Below are 12,074 nucleotides of genomic sequence, written 5' to 3' on the forward strand. Positions count from 1 at the left end.
TTCGGACCATTCTCTGTAAACCCTAGAGATGGTTGTGCGTGAAAATCCCAGTAGATCAGCAGTTTCTAAAATACTCAGACCAGCCCTTCTGGCACCAACAACCATGCCACGTTCAAAGGCACTCAAATCACCTTTCTTCCCCATACTGATGCTCGGTTTGAACTGCAGGAAATTGTCTTGACAATGTCTACATGCCTAAATGCACTGAGTTGCCGCCATGTGATTGGCTGATTAGAAATTAAGTGGTAACGTGCAGTTGGACAGGTGTACCTAATAAAGTGGCCGGTGAATGTATATGCGTCGCCAGAGCAAAGCTCAGTATGTAAAGTAACAGAACTGGGTTCATTACATAAATATGGTACCAGAATCAACCTCAGTTCATATATGCAGCACCAGAGACAAGCTCAGTTTGTACAGTAACTTAACTAATTTATTCATTACATATATAAATATGGTACAAGAACCAAGCTGATTAATATCAGAACTAATCTCATTACATGTATTAAAGGACCTGGCATATCTAAGTGGTCTTACCATCTTATATTATCGCAGTTTTTGTAATATAAGACCCCATTATTTCAGAAGACCAACATGTACCCTGGCTGTCATTATGATTCAGGGTGAATATATCTTCTATGGTTTCTTACTCTTCTTTATCAGAGATTGAATTACTTCGATGGCTTCATGATTGTCCTTCATGTGTCCTCTTTTAGAACAGCATCTTAGCACCCCACATTTCTGGCATAGTTCTGGGCATCTCCTATTATTAAACACTTGAAAACCTTTAAGACCGAGAGGCTAGACACCCAGGATTTAGCTGTTACCCGTTTCATGTGTCGTTCTGTGACTGGAAACCAACTGTTTTGGTAGAAATATCTTGGACACAACTTATTTGCTCAGGAGCTGGCAGCTAGTATTGATAAAGGATTTTCATGTAAGCCCTAAGTGCAAAGGCAGATTTCCATGGATTAGGGAAGAACCTTCTCACCTTCCATGAATGGAAACTCCAAATATTGAGAAATTTGATAGGAAAATCAATGTAAAAAAACACTATGTGTATTATTATAGATATCCCAGGTGCTGTTGAGCATTTAACTGGTCTTGATGTTTTGTTTTTAGGTTTTCTGGTTTTATCTGTAGTACACAAAGCTTAAAGGGGAACTCCGGTGAAACTTTTTTCTTTCAAATCAACTGACTTCAAAAAGTTATATAGATTTGTAATTTACTTCTACTTAAAAATCTGAAGTCTTCCAGTACTTATCAGCTGCTGTATGCCCTCAATGAAGTAGTGTATTCTTTCTAGTCTGATACAGTGCTCTCTGCTGCCACCTCTGTTTATGACAGGACATGGACAAATCCCCATAGAAAACCTCTCCTGGATATCACTTTACTTTTGCCTGGAGACATAACTTTACATCCTCAGGGTTGTTTGCTTTTGTTGCCCTGAGACATAATCCTGCTCTGTAATCCTCTGCCTAGAACACAATTGTATCAAGACAAGCCCTTGTTGTGTGAGGAAACCCCCTTTAACTCTCTGCCAGCAACTGTTCCATGATAATATGTAAGGTCCCCATAACTTCCCCTAACATGGCGCTGTACGTGATTCTGTGAAATGCCATTCTATTTAACTTTATTCATCTTTATACCAACACATGAGGGACAAATGTGCCTTGTTGTTGACTCACCCCGCACATCTGATACTGTTGTTTATCAGATACTGTAGTTGTGGTGTCAGGGCTTAGCACGTCCACTTGGCCAAGTGATGAACATTCCCCGAGCATCTATGTGGACTTATAGTAGTGTACAGGATGGCAGACTCAGTATTCATCTAATTTAAGTGGTGCCTTGATGAAGAAATGAATGTGTTATGTGTTAGCTTTACAAGGATTTGCATGGAATATTTTATATTGTCTTAAAGAGGCACTGTCACAATTATTTTGTAATCACTGACCGTTTTGCAATATGCTCTTTTTTTATTTTTTTATTTCCCATGTTTAAAACAACGTTATACATAAAGCCACTAGTTGTCTACCTTCACAACGCATGTGTACAGCTACAGGGTATCCACATTCAGTAGCAGAGAATTCTGGGGGTGCTTGCATTGTATGGTCAGCTCTCCTGTCACACAGCACCAAAACCTCTGTAACCACACAGTGACATTATACTGACTGAATACTTACATAAAGAATTAGAAAAAAGTGATACCAAAGGCCCTTTTATACAGGCGAATGAGCCCCTCATCAAGTAAAAGGGGCACGAAATCAGCTGACAAACAAAAAAAACAGACCAATGTCACCCGATCGCATAGCCCTATGTAAACTGGATGTGCAGGCAATAATGATGAGATTAATTGCTGCACAAACCTCATCAAACAATTGTTCATGTTCTCCGCCCATTTGATTCTGTGTAAAGGCCCTGCAGACAAGCAGCAATCACAGGGATCTGTCATGTGGATTTTTTTCGGCTGTTCTCCCTGAGTTCAGTGATTGTTGTGTTTTGTTGGTCTATTTTTCATTGCCCCAGTAGCCAGAATCCTACTCCACACTGATGAGGGGCAAATACCCTGAAACTGCAGTCTGTGGATGGATGCCTAGCCTTGGTAACCCTTGTATTATGTCATTATACTCGCCACAGAGTTAGACTTTGACTTACAGGGGCCACCCTGGTGTTTCCCTATTTAGGTCCCAAAGCTCGCAACAGAGTGAGGACCTGAGGGACTACGTATCAGGGTGGTTTGGTGCTCTCCCCACTAGGAGGCACCCCTTGGCAATAGGATTCCTTCCCTGGAGGGATATCTGGCTATTCCCGTGTTTTGAGACTCGCAACTGAGGCTCCACATACCCCTTCTTTGATCTGTCATATGGAGCCTGTGTAAAATGGTCCTTACTGACACTTTGTGTGAATTCTATGCAGAAATTGCATCAAGTAGTCTGTATGTGGATTAGCCCTAATAGGGTCATCCATGTCAATCAAAGGGTATGTCAATCTGATCTGTGTAAAGCTCTAAAGCTCCTATAACACAGGACAATCAGCGGGAGCAAGCAACTCGTTCCCCGCTCACTGCTGGTGCTTTTACATGCACCAACAGTAAGTGGTTAAGTGTGGGGGGGGGGGGGGGGGGCACAGGAAGCTGCTGGAGGGCTTCCGCAGACAATGTTTAGATCGTCCAGGGAGTTCATAGGAGATAGCGGCGGTCTGCTGCCGCAACTCCTATTACGCAGCTAAATACAGCCGATAATCACTTTGTGTAATAAGTATTCTGTATGGTATTGTCATGTTAATATTATATGTTTTATCCCTATTTCCTGTCCAGCTCCCTCCACCCCAGTGATCAAAGCCGAGGAGTGCACAGTCTGCTGGGACATGGCAGTCATCAGGTGGAGCACGGCACATCTGCAATCCACAGAGTCCTTTACACTGGAATGGTGCAAACAGTACTCTTCAGAGGGAGAAGGGCTCAGGTAAAGGTGAACAGTACAACGGATCTGCTGTGTGAGATTATAGCCTTAAAGTGTCACTGTCGTTTATTTATTTTTTGCCGAAATCAATAGTACAGGCAATTTTAAGAAACTTTGTAATTGTGTTTATTAGCCGAAAAATGCATTTTTATCATGAAAAAGCAGTTTAAAGCTCTTCCCCCTTGTCTTCATGGTTCTCTTATGGAGGGAGAAGGGTGGAGGGAGATGAGGAACCAAAACAGGACAAGAAAGAGTTAATGTACAGCTACATCACCGGGCTATCTCCTCTGAAGTCAGCGCTGACCTCACTTACCTCTCTGACCTCTAAATGCTGGCTTTCACACAGCTCCGCTGTGTAATCATTTGTTCTCTGCGCTCTGCTGGCGACTAATTTTCCTCCTACCTCTTCCCCCCTCCCCTCTTCATAGGTTACACAGGGATCGACTGATATAAAAGGGTTGAGATTTCTTGATAATGAGCAGTGAATGAGAGAGAGAGAGAGAGAGAGAGAGAGGAGGGAGGGGGGACCTGGGGAAAGTCTTTTTGAATGCAGATAATGGCATATTTGCCTAATAAACCCAATTACAAAGTTTCTTAAAATTCCCTGGACTATTGATTTCTGCAGAAAAAAAATAATAAATAATAATAATACAACAGTGACACTTTAAAGTGCACTTGTATGTTTTTCATCATTCTCTGTGACTTGTGATGAGAGAACTTGCCCTAAATTCGGGTGCAGCCAAATCCGAATGTTCGGAATATCACTCCCGATGACTGGAGAAGTTGTTTGCAGCCCTAGAGAGCCCTGGAAAACCTGGATACGGCCACAGGCCGTAGGCTGGATCCAACTATCCATTTTTTCCTGGCAGCCCTAGGGAGGCAACCAACTTCTCCATCCATTGGGAGTCAAATACCGAGCATTTGGGTTCTGCTGAACCTAAACTTTTGGCAAGTTCTCTCATCAATACCTGTGATAAGTAGTGCCTTGCCTTTCAGGTCTGTTGCTGGAATCAAAGATCAGCAGCTGAGGGTTTCACTTCAACCAGGAGAGAATTATTTCTTCTATGTAAAAGCCACCAACACCTTTGGGTCAAGTGAGCAAAGTGAAGCTGCTCTCATATCTACCAAAGGTAAGTACTTCAGCTCTGGGCCCCTGTGACCCCTTTGTGAGCCAATCACATATCACAATACCGTGCATCGATTTCTTAAAGGGTTAGCCACGATTTCAGAAATAGCGCCACTCTTGTCCTCAGTTTGGGTGTGGTATTGCAGTTCAGTTCTATCGTATTGTAATAACACACACAACCTAAATAAAACGCGTAAAAAAGAATTCTGTTGTTTATTTTTGCAGGTACCAGATTTCACTTGCTAAGAAACACGGCGCACCCAGCCATGGACCTGTCACCGGATGGGACTGTGATCAGTATTGCAGAGCAGAGTGACATTGTTGGGTTGGTATACGCTTACACTTTTAGTATTTTTATCTGATTATTATTGCTGGATCCAAATTCAAGATCATTTTATTAACCCCTTTCTTTCCATAATGCAAATGCCTAGAAGGTTTTTTTTAAGTTTATGAAATGTCAAGTGGCTTCCATATGCCCTAAGGAAACTGCTATGTTTTTGGTTTCCATTTTGTAGAATTCCTTTAGTTCTCGGGGAGCTGCTGCCAGCTGAAGGACACCATTACTGGGAGATGATGGTTACTGAATGCAGTTCATATAGCGTTGGTGCAACATTTCATCCCGCGCCAGAAGAATCAGCCACAACACAGGACAGTACATCATGGTGTATGCAGTGCTCCAGCACCTCCACAAGGTAATCTTCTCATATTCCCATACATTCTTATCAACTGGTGTCACAAAGTTACAGATTACTTCTATTTAATCTTCCAGTACTTATGAGTTGCTGTATGTGGCAAGTGGTGTATTCTTTTCTATCTGACACAGAGCTCTCTGCTGCCACCTCTGTCCATGTCAGGAACTGTCCAGAGCAGTAGCAAACCTCCATAGTAAACCTCTCCATCTAAATAATATACAGCACACAACATAAGAACACTATGTTTTCTCAGTTATGTTCTTGCTTAGATGGGCAACAGAGATGTTCTTATTACATCACTTATATAGCAGTGGGTATATTATATAGTACATAGTAATGACCCCTTTCCCTTTAAACATTTACATTTATTGTGCATAGGAGAACTATGAATCTTTATCTAGGCATACAGCCATCTCAGATAACTGTCTGCTTGTGAATGCTGCCACTTTTGGGTCACGATGTGACCCTATTTATATACCTTAGGTGGAACGCAGCTCAGTCCACACAACACAGCAATTTTGGTTGCATAACCCCTGTTATGTCCACAGTGGTCATACAGCTTCCAGGGGGGAAAGATTGCACTTTATGGCTGTTTCAGTTGCTGAAAATTTATCAAGTTGTCTCACAATGGATATGCACTTTTTGACATGTGGTTTGTACCTTATTTAAAGGGAACCTGTCGCCCAAGAAGAGAGGGAAGGGCTCGCCCGACCCCCGGTGGAGCCCCGGATACTTACCTCATCCTGCAAGTCCTGCTCCAGAAGCCGGGCCCTCCACAGAGAAATCGACGCCCGACAGTCTGCGCGCGTTATGTAGATGAGAAGAGATGGGTCCGACGTCCATAGGAAATCACCGGGGCATTCTCATTTACATATCACACGCGCAGGCCCTCGGGCGGCGATTTCTCCGGCTTCTGGAGCGGGACTTGCAGGATGAAGTAAGTATCCGGGACTCCACCGGGGGTCGGGCGGGCTCTTTCCTCTCTTCTCAGGTGACAGGTTCCCTTTAACGACTAGAGTTGCACAAAAAATTTGCGAATTTCACTACCCTTAAAGAGGTATTCCAGTTAGAATTCACTTGACCTGCGGCTCAATGTATTCTTATGGAGGTAACGGAGAGAGCCGAGTACAGCGCTCTTCTGGCATACTTGGCTCTTTCCATTGCTCCATAGGAATGAATATAGAAGCGGGTCATGCGCAATACCCGCGGCTCTATTCATAACAGAGCCAACGGGGCCCAATACGGAGATCAGCAGGGGGGGACAGAGATCGCCAGGAAGTGAATTTTCTGCTGTAATACCCCTTTCACACCAAAGCCCTTCCCTTCGGCATCTTTGAGCAAGAATTGCTATTTTTTTTTTAACCCTAAAACACTGGTTTGCTATTTGAACTTGAAAGGTTCCACACTATGGCCATATATTTTGTACAGTTCAAGCACAGACCTTGCACCATCTCTTTTGCCGCTATGAATATTATGCAGTACTATCTATAACCATACACACATTTCCTTTTCCAGCTTTTCTTACAGATTCCTCCACAAGGAGACATGGAGTGAAGTTTATTTAACAGAACCTCCAGTCCGAGTGGGGATTCTCCTCGACTACGAGAAGGGGAGACTCTCTTTCTTCAATGTCCAGAAGGGGCAGCTGCTCTTCACCTTTAGGCATAAGTTTACAGAGGCGGCTCACCCCACATTTGCCTTGGAGGCCCCTGGAGAGATTCACCTCCATACCGGAATTGAACTGCCTCATTTTGCCAAACAGAGCTAGCACCCAACCCCTAAAGGTGTACCAAATGCTAAAAAGCCATAAGTCGTGTTTACTAGCCCCTGCTCGATAGCAGAGTCACTGTGTGCGGGGGTGTTTGGGAGTAATACACATACTGTTAACAATAGACATAGCACTAACCTGATTTTTATGCAGTCGGTTTCTCAGGGGGTTGTTTGTATTTTGGATTGGTTTTCTCCGTTTTTTGGTCAAGATTTATGTAGGGCAGGCTGGATATTATCTGTAATGGCGGTAGGTTCTGTGAGGGTAGGCAGAATTTCTGATCTCTGTATAGAGAATTGTGAGTAGTTCAGATCAATAAAGCCTTAGCATAGCTCTTTGAAGAGAGTAGACTCATGTAATTCGATGTCTTGATGTCAATATCTCCTGTTATCCTAAGGAGACAATCATTACCACTTAGCAAGGTTAAACTGAACTATGCCGAAATTCTGACTGAATCCAATTGTGTAACAAACTAGACTATGGGCCCTATTCCACCAAACGATTATCGTTTGCATATCATTAACGATTAACGATCTCAAACGACCACTATTGCGAAAGACCTGAAAACGTTCACTCATTTCCATTGAACGATAATCGTTACTTATGATCGTAATTGCGATCGTTTTTTCTTCGCTATTTATTCGCTATTGCATTCGTATCTATTGCGAACGACCGAACGATGTCTTATTCAACGCGAACGATTTGCGAACGAGCAACGATAAAAATAGGTCCAGGTCTTTTAAAGCGATCAACGATTTCTCGTTCGGTCGTTAATCGTTAACTGCATTTCAACCGAACGATTATCGTTTAGATTCGAACGATTTAACGATAATCTGAACGATAATCGTCCAGTGGAATAGGGCCCCATGAGAGGAAAAGAAGATATTTTATTTGTAAAAGGGAATCTACCTTTTAACACTATGTTGTCATGTTGGAGCCTCAAATCCCTGCATAGACATAGACAAAAATTATAACTTTCTTGTCTGTTAAAAGTTACCACTAGATGGAGCTTAGGAGCATACCGCATACATATTTATGATTGAGTTTAATATATAAACAGTATTCGGCAGTATTGAAATGTTATCATTTCATTTGGAGCTTTGAATCAGAAAAACTACGCTCCGGCCACTATTGAGACCTATAAATAGTGTTCAAGAATAGACATTCACTAGTTGTGGAGGACATATTAGCCGATTTTTATGTTTTATGAATGGATCGCATTAAATTGTAGGTGGCTACAGAGCTTCAACGATCACAATAAATTATAAGGATATTTATTGTATATTATTTTGACATTGAAAAGCAAACCTGATATTTTTATATGTTGTTGTACAAGACTGAAAGGTGAAATTATTTAATGGAAAACACAATTTTTTTGTAAGAATCACATATAGAGGAAAATATATTTTTAAATACTTTCAGATTGAATTTTATTGGGGGAAAAAATATCTGCATCAGCCTGGATTTAACAGAAACAATTTAACCGACAATTTGATTAAGATTGGGTCCATTTGGAAGGGCCAATGCTTTAGGCTACAAACACACACGCCGGATCCACAGAGGATTTCATGTCAAAGCAAGCGGCACATGCCCCGACCAGGGCGGTCTCCTTACATACTCGCAGCGGGATGTCCAGCATTACAAAAAACAAGGCCACTTTCTTCTTCTAGAGACAGCACCGCTCTTGTCTCCAGGTCAGGTGTGGTTTGCAATTAACCTCCATTCACTTCAATGGAACTGAGTTACAAAACCCCACTCAAACTGGAGACAAGAGCGGTGCTGTCTGTGGAGGAAAGTGGCCATGTTTTTGTAGCGCTGGATAACCCCTTTAACACAGCTGTCAGCAGTTTTGGTTTCCAGGAAACTCAGTTACACTTATTGGGGGAGATTTATTAAACATGGTGTAAAGTGAAACTGGCTCAGTTGCCCCTAGCAACCAATCAGATTCCATATTCCATTCCTCACAGACTTTTTGGAAAATGAAAGGTGGAATCTGATTGGTTGCTAGGGGCAACTGAGCCAGTTTCACTTGACACCATGTTTGATAAATCTCCCCCATTGGAGTTAGTGTGTGATGGATTTTTTTTTTTATGTTAGCACATTAGCAAACAAAAAGCATTTGCCATGATGTTCTGCACTTGTTCAGAAGTGGAGCTGCACTTTAAATACATAAACTGATAGTCTTTAAAGCCGTAGCATTAAAAGATATGTTGTATCTGCAAAAAACACTGGAAGCTTATAGAACTATTCTAATCTGAATTGTATGAGGGTAAATGCACACCGGACAGATATGTGCCAAGTTTTCTGCTGTGGAATTTTGTCTGTAATAGTAATATGGGTGAGACTTTACAGTGAATCTGTCAGCTGCAATTCAGATTCCAAACTGCTGACACTGTTAGATCAGGGAGACACCTGGTAACGTTCATATATCTGTCTGTGTTTCCAGAAAATGCTTTTATTCTCCTGTGCTAAGTGTCGAAGAGACGTCCCAAGCCCCTGAAGTACAGAATGATGTAATGTCTCCTTATTCCCCCTCCCATACCTGAAGCTGTTTGGGGTTCATCAAGCAGGGACAGGGGTGGGAAGGGGAGCAAAGAGACATTACAGCATTTTGGGAGCTTTGGAATGTCTCTTACAGGGGTATTCAGCTCAAATATATTTTTTCATATGTTGCTGCCCATGGTGAGACTAACAATTCCTTCCATACTTGTTATTATCTATTCAATCTCCTTCCCCAGTTCTCAGCTGCTGCTTTTTGCTGAAGACTGTATGTAAGTTTTTCTCTCCATCTCTCCCTCCTCCTCCCTCCTGTCCCTAGCCAGCTGTCTCTGCAACTTTGTAATGCCTGGAGGATCATCAGCAACTTGCCCTACAAAGAAGCGACAAAGTTGCAGATAAAGCCTGCCAGGGACTTGTTTACCTCAGCTGTCTCAGAAGGGAGGGGGAGGGGGGGGAGGAGACAGAGAGAAAAGTTCACTCAGTTTTTTGTGCCTTCAGCCAAAAGCAGCAGCTCAGAACTGGGGGAAGGAGACTGAATAGATAAAAACAAGTATAGAATGAAATATTAGTCTTAGGCCTTATTCACACGTTCTGTAATTTACGGATCTGTATTTCTGTATCCGAGTTAGTGCACATTGTTGTCTATTGGGCTATTCACACTTTCAGTAGAGTACAAAGATGCAAACCAATGCTAAAAAAAAGGACATGTTCTAGTGCAGACACCGATTTTTTGAGCTGAGCAGAATTCCCCTTTGAACACTTTTCACAGGAGAATAAAAGCATTTTTCATTTTTGGATACATGAAAGGTACCACGTGTCTCCTTGATCTAATATCATCATCAGTTTAGAACATACATCTGGCAGATTCCCTTTAAAATCTCATCCACAAGCACAGAACTCCCAGGGACATTGAGCTGCAGATATTATGTGGACTTTCAAGCATTGAGGAAACCAAAATCCACAAGTAAATTTCATTGTTGCATAATCCACACTGAAATCTGCAACGGCCTCTGCAACTTCCGTCTGTGTGCATTTACCCGTACTCTGCATATCCCATCCATAGCAGAGTAACCTATGAATTTATGGATAAATAAATGACATTTTAAGTGAACTTGATGTGTTCTGTTTTCCATTATTTGGTTATCTGTCATTGCTGTGAATGGATTCTTCATACTGCTTCAGCCAATGCATCTGGCACAATTTACAAAAATGGGAGAACATATTAAAGTGTCACTGTCGTTTTTTTTTTTGTTTGTTTTTTTGCAGAAATCAATAGTACAGCCGATTTTAACCCTTTGAGGACCAGGCCCAAAATGACCCAGTGGACCACGCAAATTTTGATCTTAGTGTTTCCGTTTTTCCCTCCTCCCCTTCTAAGAGCTCTGGCACTTTCAGTTTTTTATCTACAAGGCCCTGTAAGGGCTTATTTGTTACAGGAATAGTTGTACTTTGTAATGGCGTCATTCATTTTACCATAACATGTATGATGGAATTCCAAATATATTATTTATGAAGATATAAATTGGTGAAATCGCAAAAAAGAATGCAATATGGTAACGTTTGGGGGGTTCCTGTATCTACGTAATGCACTATATGGTAACAGCGACATGACACTATTATTCTATAGGTCAGTCCGAACACAACCATATGCAGGTTACACAGATTCTCTAATGTTATATATATATTTTTTTTAAATGAAATCCTTTTTTTTGGCAATTAAGTATAAATAAAATGGGCCTATTGTGACGCTTATAACGGTTTTATTTTTTCACCTACGGGGCTGTATGGGGTGTCATTTTTTCCGCCATGATCTGTAGTTTTTATTAATACCATATTTGTGAAGATCGGACGTTTTGATCACTTTTTATTAATTTTTTTTTATATATAATGTAACATAAAATCGGTAATCCACGCACTTTTTTCCCTCTTTTCGTGTACGCCGTTTACCGGTCACAATGACCCTTGTTATATTTTAATAGATCGGACAATTACGCACGCTACGGTATATTATATGTTTATTTGTTTATTTATTTTTATATGTTTTATTTATATAATGGGAAAGGGGGGTGATTTCAACTTTTATTGGGGGAGGGGTTTTGGGGTAGTGTGTTAGTGTTTTTAACTTTTTTTTTTTTTACACATTTGAAGTCCCTTTGGGGGACTTTTACATACAGTACTTAGATTTCTACACTGACCATTGCTATGCCATAGGCATAGCATTGATCAGTGTTATCGGCGATCTGCTCATTGAGCTTGCCTGTGCAGGCTTAGTGCAGCAGATCGCCGATCGGACCGCACGGGGGCAGGTGAGAGACCTCCGGCAGTCCGTTTTACCGATCGGGACCCCCGCAGTCACACTGCTGGGGTCCCGATTGGTAAGTGACAGGGGACTCCCCCTGTGACTTACACTTAAACGCCGCGGTTGCGCAGCGTTTAAGGAGTTAATGACACGCGTCAGCGCGATCGCTGCAGCGTGTCATTACCGGTGAGGTCCTGGCTGCTGATTGTAGCCAGCCCCCACCTGCTATGAA

The 12,074-nt window shown here is 41.9% G+C and overlaps 1 protein-coding gene across 1 annotated transcript in view; it reads left to right on the plus strand.

Annotated features, from left to right (window-relative positions):
- CMYA5 (cardiomyopathy associated 5) overlaps positions 1-7,523 on the plus strand; it is a 33,130-nt gene extending 25,607 nt beyond the window's left edge. The window contains exons 10-14 of the mRNA XM_069963036.1: positions 3,314-3,461; positions 4,455-4,588; positions 4,810-4,909; positions 5,100-5,276; positions 6,792-7,523. Coding sequence (XP_069819137.1) covers positions 3,314-3,461; positions 4,455-4,588; positions 4,810-4,909; positions 5,100-5,276; positions 6,792-7,044 — 812 coding nt within the window. The 3' untranslated portion in view covers positions 7,045-7,523. The remainder of the gene's footprint in view (positions 1-3,313; positions 3,462-4,454; positions 4,589-4,809; positions 4,910-5,099; positions 5,277-6,791) is intronic.
- Positions 7,524-12,074: the final 4,551 nt, after the last annotated feature.

This window comes from Dendropsophus ebraccatus, chromosome 3, assembly GCF_027789765.1.
Source record: "Dendropsophus ebraccatus isolate aDenEbr1 chromosome 3, aDenEbr1.pat, whole genome shotgun sequence".
Classification (NCBI taxonomy): domain Eukaryota; kingdom Metazoa; phylum Chordata; class Amphibia; order Anura; family Hylidae; genus Dendropsophus; species Dendropsophus ebraccatus.